General features: G+C 39.9%; 2 protein-coding genes across 3 annotated transcripts in view; both read left to right on the top strand.

Moving 5' to 3' along the window:
- RASSF3 (Ras association domain family member 3) overlaps positions 1 to 2,904 on the top strand; it is a 94,910-nt gene extending 92,006 nt beyond the window's left edge. For both annotated transcript variants that reach the window (XM_013128778.3, XM_031048067.2), the window contains one exon: positions 37 to 2,904. In XM_013128778.3, coding sequence (XP_012984232.1) covers positions 37 to 186 — 150 coding nt within the window. In that variant the 3' untranslated portion in view covers positions 187 to 2,904. The remainder of the gene's footprint in view (positions 1 to 36) is intronic.
- Positions 2,905 to 3,716: 812 nt separating this feature from the next.
- Positions 3,717 to 15,541, top strand: LOC101870765 (adipocyte plasma membrane-associated protein-like). Its single transcript, XM_034062901.1, is given in 11 exon segments — positions 3,717 to 3,814; positions 4,596 to 4,685; positions 5,250 to 5,371; positions 10,219 to 10,317; positions 11,602 to 11,751; positions 12,156 to 12,268; positions 13,490 to 13,650; positions 14,407 to 14,510; positions 14,513 to 14,601; positions 15,345 to 15,465; positions 15,468 to 15,541. Coding segments are annotated over 11 exon segments (1,221 nt in total).
- The last annotated feature ends 343 nt before the right edge of the window (positions 15,542 to 15,884 follow it).

Raw genomic sequence — 15,884 nt, 5'->3', positions numbered from 1 at the left:
TATGTTCAGCTCACCCATCTTTTTCTCTTTTTCCAGTGGGAAGCTTTTACTATTCCTGAACTGCAAAACTTCTTGCGTATACTGGACAAAGAAGAAAACGAGCAACTGCAAATCTTAAAGAAACGTTATGCAGCTTACAGGGACAAACTTGAAGAAGCCCTTGGTGGGGTGTGGAAACCTGGTTAAAAGGGGACCAAAAGACACTCAGGAAAAATGCACACTACCAAATGTCAATATAGCATGCCAAACCCAACCTATAAAGAGCAGCAGAGAGTAGTTTTCTTTATTGGGAAGACTGTTTTGTGATGCCAGGGTACCTGAATTTTGCTATAGACTTAGTTCCATAAGCCAGGTCACTTAGCATCTTGCACCCACAAGTGAGGGATTCTGCATGTTTGTACATCAGTTTGCAACCCTTTGTGTGCCTCAAGAGTTTTCCAAGTTATCTTGGTGCAAGCTGTGAAACTGTAATCAATTTTCTAGGATGCTATGAAATAAGATTTGATTTTTTTTGTTTCTTCTTTGCTTTAATAGTAGCTTTACAAGTAAGGATGTGCAAATTGATGGGTTAAAATGAAAATGAATTAAACTGGGCAAGAATTAGTTGGAGCACTATCTTTTGAGATGAAATTGATTTGCACTACCTTTCTGTTCTCAAATAGTTACTGTATAATTTGTGAGAGAACTGTTATAGATGGATGGCATATGAGATCCTGTGGTTTGTTCTGTGAAATTTGTGGAAGGCTTTAAAATGGTCTTTCTGGAGAAGGTAAAGAGAAAGTTGAAAAGAAGGTAAGAGTTGAAAGAGTAGGCTAACAGCTGATAGAGGACTGGTTTTAAATGGAAATAGTATTTACACAGAGGAAAGTTAAGATAGTAATTCTACGAGATTAAAGTTTTAGGATGTTATAATATTGTGAATAAGTTTTATGGGTTTTTTTAACTGCATAAATCCACACTGGAAAAGAAATAAAGATAATAGAAATAATGGGAAGGAATGAGAGGCAAAAGCAAAATAAGAATGGAAATGGAGCTGCATATACAAGTCATTATTGGAGAAGGTGGTTCCATAAGTTCATAGTATGGGTTTGAAAAGTGCAGCAAGGCTAAAAAGCTGTTTGCTTGAATTCTGAAAAGTGGTCAATATCTCAACTCTGTGAAAAATACCCATCTACCAAGTGTTTGGACATAAGCTATAACTACAGATGCGTTTGGCCTTTACTGTAAGTCAGATATTTCCTCTGGCTCAGCAATCCATTTTTAGGCTGGATAATTTTGCATTATCATATCTGAAAGACAAAAATAGCTTCCTCTGCGTCTTTGTTAAAGGCTCGGTCAGGCAAAGAAAGTAGAATTTCTCATTCAAGTTTCCAGCTTAGTAGAAAATTGACATTTATTGGTTGTGTTTGTGACTGAGCTCTGTAACTTGCTTTTAGTAATTCAGAAGGGTTTTTTTTCCTTATGGTTTTAAAATTCTTAATTGAAAAAGTGATTACCAAATTCTGCAGACTGCTGATTTACTTGATTTTAAAGTAGGAAAGATGTAGCAAGAAATCTTTTTACTGTAAATATAATTGTTGTTCTTTCAGAGTTATTTATCTAAAAAAGCACGTTCAAAAGAAACCAAAGAAGTGGGTGTGCAATAGAAGCATGAGGCAGATTTGAGTAACTGATACTTCAGACATTATCATGCCAGAGAGGAAATGAGTTATATGGGAGTGGGGGTTGGGGGGAGGTGCTAATGATTTAAGAGCAGCAGAAGGTGGTGGGATTTTTTTTCCTTCCACCCTTAGGGTGTTCGTTTTAAATTCCCAAGGAATTGTTAAAACTCTGGTGACATCTAATGGATACTGTGTGAAACTCCAAGATGCTTCTGTTCTTCCCCTTAGTTTGATGTTATTGTGCCTTTGTTTCCTTTCCTTAGTGAGACTTCGTTAAACTCTTCACAGGTGTTTTTTGGTAAAAAGAATTTTCAAGCTTAATGAGACAATCATAAATGTTTTAAAGTGTTAAGATAAATTAAGAGTAGGACTAACTTTGGAGTATATATAAGGCATATCTTGTTTGTTTTTTAATTTCACATGTAACATTGTAGTGCATGTGTGAGTTAGTAACATTATCCTCAAGTGAGACACTTTATAATGGTTCAGGGAATGCTTTTATGTCTTGTTACAATGTTTTTCTATGAAGGCGGCAGCATGTTGGTGGGTCTTCTGTTAACATCTGCTTTATTTATGTTATCTGCCCATAACTGTGTAATCATTAGATATTCTCTGTCAACATCGAACCATTTTGTTGCTCATATTTAAACACTGTTTTAGTTTAAAAGTGGAATATAAAAATATGTGAATTTTGGTTTTACTTGAACTAAACTATCAGTCTCTTTAAGTAGGCGCACTTGCATTTACTTTAGCCAAAACCCTCAGTGTTGTATGCACTATGAGTCTTGATTTGGGGTGAAGGGGTGGGGGTGGGGGACCAAAATAAACTTAATTTTGTCTTAGTTCACAGTTAATGATTGTGAGATGTCATGTGGGGGGGTTATTATTTTTTAATTATTATTACACAATGGCAGTTAAAACAGCTTTAATTTAAAAGAAGTGGTCAAGCCTAGTCAAGTTTTTCTCTTTAATTTTAGCATCAAATTGAGAAGTCAAAGCTTTTGTTGCAAACAGTTTCTGTTTCACTATATGATGGTACCAGAATGATTAAGTGACGGGGTGGGGGAGAATGAAGGGGGAACATTAAAAATGTATTTCTTTAAAAACAAACATTTAAACTATTTATAATTTTGACAAGCTTAATTTTATTTTTGTAGGGAAATTTTTATTCCCCTTAAAGTTATTACTGAAATGGTAAAAAAAAAAAGTGATGGTTCCATTATTAAAGTTGAAGTTGGCAATACTTGGTCGTGATGTGTGATTATTTATTATTATTATTTTCCCTTACCTGAAGCTTGTGTTGTGATCACTTAAGTGCTGAATGAGCCTTCATTATAGCAATAAATCACGGGGAGAGATGCAGCTTGCTGTAAGCATGAATTCCTGGAGGAGGCTCTGGGGGCACCTTCCAGCTATCCAGTACCTAAAGGGGACCTATAAGGAAGATAGGGAGACACATTTTAGCAGGGCCTGTTGCGGTAGGATGAGGGGTAATGGTTTTAAACTGAAAGAGGAGAGATTTAGGCTGGATGTGAGGAAAAAAAAAGTGCTATATAATGAGGGTGTTAAAATACTGGAGCAAGTTTCCCAGAGAGGTGGTGGATACCCATCCTGGAGGTGGTTCTGAGCAACCTGATAAAGATGGAGGGGGGCTTGGACTAGACGAACTTTGTAGGTCACTTCCGACCAATTCTATGAGACAAAACCGCAATCAAACAAACAAAAGTACTTTGAAATATACACACGTAACCTTGAAACTTAACCTTTCCTTCCGCACATTTACCTCATGCTCGGCCCCGCCGGAGGAGGAGCCGCGCGTACCTCACGTTTACCGCCCTGGCGGTGCGGCCTCCTCCCTGAGGAGGACGGTGTCCGCCTCCGAGATGGAGCTCCGGCCGCGCCGCCATGACAGTGGTGTGAGGGAGGAGGGCAGCTGTGTGTCCTCCGGCCCCGGGCGGACAGCGGTGGGGCATGAGAGGGAACCGCGGGGCCGCCATGATTTGCTTCTCGAAGCCGGCGGGCAGGACCCGAGCGGGGCTTTCCTCATGTCCCCTCATGGAGCCTGCTCCGCCGCAGGGGAGCGCAGCCGCGGCTCGCTGTGGAAACTGTCCCACCGAGCTGAATGGGAAAGCCGCGGCGGATGCTTTCCTCCTGTTAGGAAAGTTGCAGAAACACGAAGGAAATACAGGGAAAACGAGTGCTGGGCTGGGGGCGGTACCCGCGTCCTTCCTCCCCGGAAAACTCCTTTCCCAACTTTTTATCTTTAAAGGAATTTTAGTGGTTTTCTCCAGGAGCACGTGTGTTTAATTTGCTGCTCATTATTTTGTGTTTCTTTAAAACGGTTTAATCCTAGTTGAATTAGTAGAAAGGAGCTACTTTGCTTCTATCTCTGTTGCTCTGCCCTGGGCACTGCAGCCCTGCAGCAGAGGGGGTGATCATGGATTGACCAGTTCCTTGAGAGCTGATTCGTGTGAGACCTCAGAGCTTCATGTGTGCAACGACTACATTATGTCTATCTATGCACTTGGTAAACCTGTTAATAGCAAATGCTCCAATACCAAATACCAGCCAGGGTAAAAAAGGTTGGTAAGAGGTCTTAAAAGTACTAGAATCGACAAAGTAACTGGGCTTGTGCCTCTGCCTTCAGCAGTTATGTAGTATTAAAAATACAACTTAGCAAAAGGAATCTTGTGGCTTTGGGCTGGTTTAAGCGCTGGATCACCCTTGCGGAGGCAGAGCAGGACAGCAGTGCTCCCTGCAGGGCAGCCGGGCACTCCTCTCCATGGCAGGGAGCACCAGGTTGCAATCCGGGTTGTCTTCTTCAGTCTTGAGTTTTAGCATTGAATTGTTTAACCTCTGAAAAAAAAGAGAGAAATTGAGTCTTCTTGCTCCCCTCCTCCTGTATGCTCCTAACAACTGCTCTTTTCCATGCAGGTTCCCAGTATGGGGGCTTCTAGCTGCAGTCCTTGCAGCTTTTGCTAGCATTTACTTCTTACTATCTCCCATTGATCCAGAACCATTCATGTAGGTTGCCCTGCTTAATTTTAAAATTCAGTGCTTGTGTTTGTTGGGAAATACTTGTGCTTTCAAAACTTCTCCAATGCTTTTCATCCTACGGGATGTGTAAAGCATGGCTTTTAAGTTCATGTGCAGGAGAAACTGTGTTTCTTTCATATGCCTGGAAAATTGAAACACTTTTTAAAAGCAGATTTCCAGCAAAGCAACACTGACTAATGCAGTATTCATACATACATGTATCATGTACATCTGTACATGTAGGAGATCATTTGTAGAGCCCAAACTAGCCTAGGATGTTGGCAATTTTACGTTTCTGTTGATTTCATGAAGAATAAAATCTCCTAAAAAGGCTGTTTTCTTTTTAGCCTGGGCCTGCAGGCTCCACTGAATTGTTAATTTAGTTTGAAGTAACAATATTAACAAATACTACTAGTTTTAACAAATTCTTTTTTAAAAAGGGAGCACCTTGTTACTAGTATTTCTGTTATAAAGTCCTATTACCTTTCCTTAAAATGATTTTATAGTCCACTGTTGTCCTGTTTCTTGCACTGTATAATTCACTTGTTGCAGCTTTGAAAAGCCACCTCCTGCCTTAGTTGGATCACTGCAAGTGAGTAAAAAGCTTCGGAATGGACAAAGAACCTTCACAGGACAACGGAAAGGTCCTGAGTCTTTTGCTGCTGATAATGAAGGCAAGTAGATAACTTCCAAATGGGTAAAGTTATACATCTGCTACATGTTAACGCATCTGATGCATCTGCTCAGTCAAGTTATTAAAAGAAGAACTGAGAAGTTAAATCCAAGACCTAAGAATTAAATCCAAAGAAAGAAAGATACGAATAATTGCTAAAAGTAAGAGAATTGTATGTTCTTCCATATCTTTGCATTTGTAAACATTTCCCTGGAAATATTCCATAACATCTGCTTGTCTGCTGTTCTCAGGGACACAGCGAGTGGCCTACAGCTATACTAAAAAATACAAACCCACAAATTGGTGAGATACAGAAATCTTACTACAATGTAATCTAAAAAAGTTATCAAATGGCATATTCTTTAAAAGTAACATGCAAAAACAATTAAAGGTTTTTATGGGAATCCCTGGTGGTGTTCAAGGCCAGGTTGGACAGAGCCTTGGGTGATATGATTTAGTGGCAGGTGTCCCTGCCCATGCAGGGGGGTTGGAGCTTGATGATCTTAAGATCCTTTCCAGCCCTAGCTATTCTATGAATATATGATTCTGAAAGTGAGTCTAAGCTTGGGCTTTTGACATAGAAATAGTGATAAGCTTGCTTTGGTTGTTGGTATTCATGCATGTGGGGTTTTGTGTGTTTGTTTTCTGTTTCAGGTCTCAAAAAGTAGTGTTAATTTGTTGCTGGAACTCAGCCACTGAGTTTAGCAGGCTCTTATTTCAAAAGCTGTCATTGAACACATAGAGCCATAGAGGAAAGGCAAATGGAGCTAAAAGGAAGGCAAATGGGGTTGTTTTAAAAATGTACGTGGTTTCCAAAAAACATGTTTTTAGAGCACTTGGAATATAAAAGATCCTTTCACTGTAATATAAAACCTTTTAATTACCTATTCATGTAATTCATCTGGGTTGTCTGCAGCTGTGAGGGGGCAAAATGGCAGGCCCAGGAACCTTACCAGATGGTGGTTAGCAGAAGGCTGAAATGGTGTCCAGAAGCATCTTTTCTTCTTCCAGCAATTTTCTTACCCAGAGCGTGACCAAAGTAGGGACTGTGGTGAAAGTTCAAGCCAAACAGAGGAGAGACATTGTGACTTTCTGCTTAGGACACAGGTTTAATGCTGTGGACTCAGGATTTACCTGGTCCGAAGGAATTATTTTCCTCTTGACATTTAAGTGGGTAAAACAGATTCCTGCAGTAGCCAGTATGGAGGAGCAGGCAGCTCCCAGTCCAGAGCAGTTTGAGCCAGACAGTTCAGACACCCTCCCTTGCTGCTGGTATTTTTCAAGGAAATACTGAATAGTCCAGTACATGTTTACCTGAAAGATACCATATTCTGTTGTATGCTAGAGAGGTGAGAGGTGATCACCTGGAGTGTTCTTGTTTGCCATTATGCAAACTGAAATTAGGAATGTTTCAGTTGTAGGAGCATGGGCCTGGGAGGGACTCAGCTCAACACCCTGCACTGAGACATCCATTCCTAGCAAATGTCTTCTCAAAGCTGTTTCCTTCTTGCTTTCCTCAAAGGTGCTATTTTAAATTTTCTTCATAGCTTGTGTTTTGCTCTCCACCTCTTTCACTCCAATTTTCATAAAGGGTAGTGTTCACAACTGGAGTTTTGCAGAGTATATTTTACATATGAGGACTAATCCTGCAAATGCTCTGTGTTGCCAAATCTAACCTCTTTCATGATGCTGTATAAAGTACTGCCATGGTTCTCTTTTTCTTGAGTGTGTTAAAGCTACTGTGGAGCTTCCCTGAATTTAAGGATGTTTTAGGAGACTGGATTCAGTCAGTTGAAATCATACAATATGAGCAAGGTTGTAGTTAGTGTTGTGGTGATGTTGCTTGATTTAGGTAAACGTTATTTATTGTACGAGTAAGACAGGATATTGCTGATAATTATAGTAGTTCTGGTTTGCCTTCACTTTACTACAGATACCCATGAGAGAAGTCTAGTGCAAAACCCACCAGCACTAACTGCATGTATCTAAATATAGCATCACAGACTAGTCCATAGCATGACAGAAAATAGCATTACAAGTCTAAGATTTCTCCCTTTAAATACAGAATCTGGTATGCAAGCAGAAATTTCAGCTGTCTCCAACATGCTTCGGGAGGCATTAGAATGCCCAGTATATTTTATGATAGCAAAGTTCAGCCCCTGTTTTTTTCCCAGGCAAAGTGGCTCTGAAGTTCTCCCTTTGAATAAACAGGTGCTTTCTGTATGCCAGTAATCCTAGACAATTCTTTTAATCTAGATCTGACAGCTGATACTTTGAGAATCTCTCCTATTTGCTCAGAACATTTTTCCATAGATGTGTGTGAGCAGATGCTAGACATTTTGATACCTGTTTATCTGCCCTGGTGTAAGTGCTCATTAGGCAGAACCCATGGGGTTTTAGTAATACTGGCACAGAGTAACTTTAATGGACTGTCTTAACACTTGTCACCAAGTGACTGCACATTTTTAAATGTAAAATAAGGTTAGGGTGAAATGTGGGTCACAGGTAAGGAAAATAATGTTTACTTAATTCAATCTATGTAAACAAAAGATAAATCAGAGGAACGTTTCCAGACAGTGAACAGACTTCACACTAAAAGTGTATTTTGTTGAACAGTGAGTCTATGACTGCTCATAGACCACTGTTTCAGAGCCAATTGGTAGGAGGATGTTACGTTTTCAGAGGTGGGGCTTAAGCACTGCCGGTGTTTTTCCTCTGATACTCTGCACACAAGTTTTTGGGGTTACAATACAATGTCAAAAGATGACTTCCCTTGAGGTCTTTTTTCCTTGTTAATTTGACACTTGAAAAGCAGAGGAGAAAGCCACTGCTAAGCAGGTATCCAATAAAAAAACATGCTTAGTCCCTTAATGCAAACTTACACATTTTAAATATTATTCCTGTGATTCAAAACCAAAGCAAAACATCACAAAAAAAAAAAAAACCCAAACAACCAGTCTTGTGGGTTTTTTTCCTTGGGTTTTAATGTCCTAAGAGAAGGATGAGAAGGGTTGCTTTCTTGTTTTGGATCAGCCATTGAAATGTTTTCCTTTCACCTACTGAATATTTTAGCTAGCTGGTAATGCTGCAGAGCCCTCAGGACAGAAAGGTTGATCGCGTGAGCTCTGCTAATGTTTTCGCTGATTTTCACTGACAGGATGAGAATATTCCCCATGAATCTTTAGTCCCATCCTTGATGCCTTTGTTGCTAAACCAGGGAGTTTTAAAATAGCTTTTAATGTATTTATTTAAAATAAACATATGAAGAAGTCATATTTTTATAATTTTTAATTTGCTGTTTCTGCTTATAACCATATATTTAATATAAGGTCTGTGGTTTTGTTGCTTTGTGTGTGCACAGAATATATTCAAGAAGGTGAAAATGGATGACCTGGGGAATTACAGACCAGTCAGTCTCATGTCTGTGCCTGGCAAAATTTTGGAGCAGGTTCTCCTGGAAGGCATGCTAAAACACATGAAAAACAACAAGGTGCTTGGTGACAGCCAGCATGGCTTCGCTAAGGGGAAATCCTGCCTGACCAATTTGGTGGCCTTCTATGATGGACAGGGGTAGAGCAGTTGATGTCATCTACCTGGACATGTGCAAAGCGTTCGACACTGTCCCACATGACATCCTTGTCTCTAAATTGGAGAGACATCAATTTGATAGGTGGACCACTCAGCGGATAAAGAACTGGCTGGATGGTCGCACTCAAAGAGTTGTGGTCAATGGCTCAATGTCCGGCTGGAAACCAGTAACAAATGGTGTCCCTCAGGGATCAGTGTTGGGATCAGTCTTGTTCAACATCTTTGTCGGTGACATGGACAGTGGGATTGAGTGTGCCCTCAGCAGGTCTGATGATGACACCAAGTTGTGTGGTTCGGTTGATATGCTGGAGAGAAGGAATGCCATCCAGAGCGACCTTGACACACTTGTGAGGTGGGCTGATGCCAACCTCATGAAGTTTAACCATGACAAGTGCAAGGTCCTACACCTGGGTCAGAGCAATCCCAGGCACAGCTGCAGGTTGGGCAGAGAAGAGATTCAGAGCAGCCCTGTGGAGAAGGACTTGGGGGTGTTGGTCAATGAGAAAATGAACATGAGCCGGCTTCAGTGTGTGCTCACAGCCCAGAAAGCAACCGTATCCTGGGCTGCATCAAAAGGAATGTGACCAGCAGGTCGAAGGAAGTGATCCTGCCCCTCTACTGTGCTCTTGTGAGACCTCACTTGGAGTATTGTGTGCAGTTCTGGTGTCCTCAACATAAAAAGGACATGGAACTGTTGGAACAAGTCCAGAGGAGGCCACGAGGATGATCAGGGGACTGGAGCACCTCCTGTATGAAGACAGGCTGAGAAAGTTGGGGCTGTTCAGCCTGGAGAAGGCTGCGTGGAGACCTCAGAGCAGCCTTCCAGTATTTGAAGGGGGCCTACAGGGATGCTGGGGATGGACTACTCATTAGGTATAGGTGATGGGGTAATGGGTTAAAACTTAAACAGGGGAAGTTTAGATAGGATGTAAGGAAGAATCTCTTTCCTGTTAGGGTGGTGAGGCACTGCAATGGGTTATCCAGGGAAGTTGTGAATGCTCCATCCCTGGCGGTGTTCAAGGACAGGCTGGACAAAGCCTTGGGGGACATGGTTTAGTGTGAGGTGTCCCTGCCCATGGCAGGGGGGTTGGAACTGGATGATCTTAAGGTCCTTTCCAACCCTAACTATTCTATGATTCTATGGTTCTATACAGATTAAGAGCAAGAACAAAGGGCTCAGAATAATGAGGAATGTCCTTCATTTATGGTACATTTGCTTTGGTCCCTTTTAAAACAGTCTTCTAATGTACTCATTTAAAGGTAATATCTACACTAGTACTGTGGATGGGAAACTCTGGATGATTAGTGGTGATCAGCTGCATTTCATTACTCAAATGGGGCTGGACTTGCCTGAATGTGGTGAGTAATGGTTGTGATGTGAAAATAACAAACTTGTTTGAATAATCTTCACTGAATGAGAAATTTAAGTGATATATTAGCTCCTCTTAATGTTTTCTGATTCTTTTATGCAAATTTGTGAGAAGCTTACTGTGATCATGTAGTTTTTCCTTATGCAGGCAGGATTAATGCATAGCTAAACACTCCTCTACCCCTTGAAACTGGATAGCCATTTAAAAAAGAACAATGAATTATAGAAGTCCTTCTATAGAAAGCTTTTTGAGAGTGTTCTAAAGACACAATTTATCCAATTATTTTCTTGCCTTAAGGTCAGAATGTATTTTAGAAACAGTTCAAATCTTACAAAGGCATCAGAGACTCAGATTAGTGTGTCCTGGTACCATGAAAACAGCTGACTGGCTGTCTTCCTGAACATGTGACAGTTACTGAGGTGTTTTCCCTGTCCCTGAAGTCACTGTGTTAGTGGTTAGTCTTGACTTAATTTGAAAGAATTCTCAAAGGTTACTGAACTTTCATGAGTCTTATGTAAATAATTGTCTATGTAAAAGTTAAGAAACCAAAAATGAGAGCAAAATGAGTCAGTGTGAGACCAGAACTCAGCTGTTAACTTTTTGGCAACAGTCAGTCATCAGCTTGTGTTACTGATGTGTTACAGCTCTAGTGAGCTGTGAGGAACATTGTCCCTTGCTTACTGCAGTACTGGGGGACAATATGTGTTTTGGAGCAGAGGGCATCAGGTGACAAAACTGTATAGTGTCAAGCTTTACTAATTTCACTGCTCACAGAAAAAATACTCACCATAAAATACTAAACATGGTAGATCTGGGCTTTGTAGTTTTACCTGAGGATTCCTTCTAGGATTCCCATGTGACCTGTGGAACTTGGGTCCCTCAGCTTAAGAGAAGTAATTAGATAAATCTTTCCTAAAAGTGGTTTTCTTCCATCTTTTTCTTTGGCTTATAAAATAAGCAGCAGCTAATCCATTTTGTTTTACTGATTTAGTAATCCTACCCGTTCTTTGAACATCTTTAAAATTGTCTGGGAAAACAGAGATGAATTTCTTTGGAGGTTCAGAGCAGATTTTTTTCTTAAGTAATAGGAACAGAGATGCCTAGATTGAGATTATACTGGTACTTCCTTTGCAAGTTACTTTCAGAGACAGTTTAAGGAAGCTTCTAAAGATGTGGTTTATTCAAGGATGATAGTTAAATGCTTTTTAGCCTTTGCATTTTGTGATCTTCATTTTGTCAGCCTTCTGGTTGTATCCTCCTTTTTGCATCTCAGGAGCTCCAGACTATGAGCCAACATGTGGCCGGGTCCATGGGGTGCGAATGGATCAGGATGGTAACCTGATTGTGGTGGATTCTTATTTAGGCCTGTACAAAGTCAATCCAAAGACAGGAGAGAAATCCCTCCTGTTGTCAAGTGAACAAGGTGATGCTACATTTCGTGGGGAAGTAGACTGATCTTGGATCTGGTCCTCATGTTTATATATAGACAGGGAGATCAAGGCACTTTAATCAGTTGAGATCAGTACAAGTGAATGTGGGGACTGGGACTGATTGAAAGCCCATTGGCTTTATATTTTTAAATTTGTTGAAAAAATAGAAGAAAAGCAATTGTTTTTGCCAGAGGCTTTGCTATCTGTTTGTGTTGAGCTCCAACCTGTACATATTTCCTGCAAATGAAAGTAATTGGAACTTGGACTTTAGCTGGGACAAATTAAGGATATGGGATTTTGAATTGTAGTATCTGAAATCTTAAGCTTGTGTGGATCTCAATAGTTTTGAACACTTAGTGGTTTTGTACTTTATTTGGTGGTCATGGGAATTAACTAGGTGTGGATGGGCTGCCTTTCAAATTCCTAAATGGATTAGAAATATCAAAGAAAATTTTGATTTATTTTACAGATTCAGGTAGCAAGTGGGGAAGAGAACATCACAGATACCAGGTGAGACAAGGTCATCTTTGTGGCCATTTGTTTAGGCAGCTTAAGTGTTAATTTTTGTGCTGGCAGCAGTACTAGGCCACAGAAGAGACAAGCTTTTTTCAGTTGTGCTTGTGTGTTTTAGCCAAGCATACTATGAATGCAGCATGCTGCAGCCCTGAGGCAGAGGATGGGCTGTGCTACTCTGTAGCTTTTCCAGGGGAAATAAATAACAACACACCAACCAAAAACCAAGCGATCAACCCAAAGAAACTGTCATGTGATGTACTGCAGTCAGGAGATTCACAGCATGTTAGTTTCCTTTTGGGATCTCCACAAGCATACTCTTACACTGCTGTAAATGGAAGGTAACAAATTGTTGGTGTGCTTGAAGGTATCTTTTTGTGTTGTCAGAGCCTCAGCACAAAACTCTTATCTAGAACAAACTGTCTGTAAAGCTGAAATTCAGCAAGGTCACAGACAGAAAGTTCAGACTGAGTCTTGTCTTTACTAGCAAAACTGTGGATAAAATTAAGCAAGGAGAAAAAACAAATTAAGTGAAATACATTTCATTTAAGGGGTGGGAATTGAGATCCAAGTTTATTAAAGGGGAAAAAAAAGCTGAAATCTCATTGTGTCACTTGCTGTTTCTTAAAGCTGTCAGAGTCATTGTTTGGTAGTTCATCATTTTGACATTTAGTATTTTATACTTGACAAGGGGTTGCCAGTGCAAATGATAAACATACAGGCAGTTTCCTCTTCACAGGGCTTATGTGTGTACAATTCAAATCTGCCCTGCAGATTTTTAGCAGAAGAAACTTAGACAAATTATCTCACATCAGAAGCACAATATGGGCTCTTTACTTGCTTAGCAGAACACTCATGAATGCTTTCTGGTTTTATTTGAAGAAGCTATAATTGCTTGCAGAAGCCTGATAGCCCTCAGTATTTTGCTAAAGCAGGAACTGCAGGATAATGTATTTTGAACTTTGGGCTTTAGAACATGCATGTTCCTCTGGTTTTGCCAGGATGCTGCAATCAGCCTGGGAAATGACATGAACAAAATCTTTTGCTCCTTTAGTTGTGTGAGCTGGTTTTTGTTATAAAGATGACATCTGCCATTGTCTAAAGTCTGATTTTAGCTAATTTATGTTAATACAACGTTTGAATGTTTTCTCTTGTAAACGGAAAGTGGGTATTGTGGCAGTCTAGTTTTTCTTTTATTAATTAGATATATTAATTCAGGTAATCAAAACAAACCATCTTGATTGCCTCTTGGTCTATGACCCTGCAACAAGAACAGGAAGAACAGTGCTCAGTGGCTTCTACATGGCAAATGTGATTGCACTGTCTCCTCATGAAGATTACATATTGATAGCAGAAACCAGCATGTGTAGAATCATACAGTATGATAACACCATTCTTCTAGATATAAAACTTTACATATTAGTTTATATTACATGTTTTTTAATCAATTTGTAGACAGGATGTTCATATACTTACTTTTCTGTTTTTCCTTTTCTGAAAATGTAAGCTGAAGACATGCAGTTCACAGGTTTGCTATTGGAAACAGTCTAAATTACTATTTTTCTGCTGCAAGACTTGCATATTTTGGTTAATTGTATGTAAAGTTTAACAGTTGCTCTTCCCACTGCCAAATGTTTTGTATACTGCTTTACTGATACATTGGGGCTCTAATTCCCTCAGACTCAATTAGAATTATCCCAATGATAGTTACATTAGTTGCATTATTACAGTTACAACTCAAAAAGGACAAGTGTCACTGCATGATAATGATGATTAGCATAACACCCCATTTTTCCCATTTTAAGGGGACTCAGTGTTTTAAGTGTTCTATTTCGTGGAAGTTCTAAAGCCAAGTTTACTACCACTTTTCATTTAACAGGCATATTTTATATGAATAGGTGTTTTGACTAGAACCAGGCAGTACTGTTTATATTACTAGTAGAAAGAGGTGGGTTTTGATCAATCATCATCAGTCAGGTTTAGTCCCTCTTGCATTTACTACTTCCTGCAGAGTCCTTTTCTGTGTTTTGAAAAAATTTCTTGTATGAATCAAACTGATGTAATTTCCATGTTGTTAAACTTGCTGTATTTTGCAGCAGCCACTACAATTCAGATACAGAATTCCCTTTTTGCAGCTATTGGGTGAGTGGAGCTAATGCAGGAAAGAAAGCAGCTTTTGTGGACAACCTCTCTGGGTATCCAGACAACATCAGATTATCAAACACAGGTTTACACAGAGTGAAATATCTACTGTTCGCTTTCCCAGTTTCTTTTCTCCTTTTCTGGATGCTTTAGGACCGCATCCTTTCCTGAAGAGATTCATTGTAAAGGTAAATTTGATACTGTGTAGTAGTAGCCACCAATGTCACAAAGTGTTAATTTTTTAAGTATGAAAGAACTTATTCTTCACTAGGAAACACAAAAGATTGCTTTATATTTACCAGCCATCATACAGCACATATCAACTTCGACTGAGGACTGTTTCTCTTTTACATATTAAACCACAGCAGTTTTGCTGTTGTGGTAACACCAAGATCCCATTATAAGTAGAAGAATCAGTACTGACAGAAGGAGTCCACAGTTGCAAGCCCTCAGCCCCTTGTTTATAGCAACGCACTATTGTCAAGGCAGGTGAAGAGCCCTTTACAGATTGCCAAGCAGGAGTTGTGGAGCTGGTTATGATTAACCATGTTACTTTTTCTAGGAATCATGCCACTTTTTCCCTAGAACTTGCACAGGAAAAACACTGAAGTGAATGATTCACTTGTTTTCAAGTCCTCCTTATTCCTGCTTTTAGAAAATAGGTGGCTTTTGGCAGCTGGAGTAAGTTCAAACAATTTCCACGCCTTTTTGAGCAAGCAGGCACTCACTGTACTGTTAAGATTAGTTAAGATCAGATTGCCAGCTTTAGACCAGTCTGGTGGATATTATCCAAAGATTAAGTGACACTTGAATCTGACTAGAGCAACATCTGGAATGTAATATATTAGCATTGCCTTTTCTTTATAGTCATGGAATCTCCACCCTCCTTCCCTTGAATCAAGTGTTAACACTATTTCTTTTTCTAAAACAGGTGACTCTTTTATCATTCTACAGCATTTTCCTTCACAAATATGGCTTGTTCTTGGACATTAATGACAAAGAAGACATTGCGGCAAGCTTCCATGACCCTGATGGCAGCATCACTTGGGCTGTCAGGATGTGTTTGAGCACAATGGGAAGGGGGATCTAAGCAGTACAGAGCTGCCTTTCCTTGTGGTGCTACAGTAAACTTCAGTTTTCAGAAGCTGGAGCATCAAAAGAAAGGCAGCAGTGCTTTTTCAACCTTCCGTTAAATGTTTTTCTCTACTTAATGGATGACTGCTATGCCACTGGAGGAGAAATGAAACTGATATCACATGGTTACCCAGAAATGAGAATAAGAATGTGAAAATACTTGTTTTAGAAGTTTGTGAAAGCCTCAGACTTACATAGGTTAAAGGTACAAACCTAACAAAGGTTAAAGGTACCAAATCACCTTGCTCCATAGCTCAGAAAAGTCACGTGTATATTTCTCAACAGTTGCACACCATCATCAAGGAATTAAAACTCTGTACCAGGGGCTGAGGTGAGT

This window comes from Melopsittacus undulatus, chromosome 5 (genome assembly GCF_012275295.1).
Source record: "Melopsittacus undulatus isolate bMelUnd1 chromosome 5, bMelUnd1.mat.Z, whole genome shotgun sequence".
Classification (NCBI taxonomy): Eukaryota; Metazoa; Chordata; class Aves; order Psittaciformes; family Psittaculidae; genus Melopsittacus; species Melopsittacus undulatus.
Note: the sequence above shows the minus strand (reverse complement) of the source record. Positions and strands in the feature narration are given on the sequence as shown.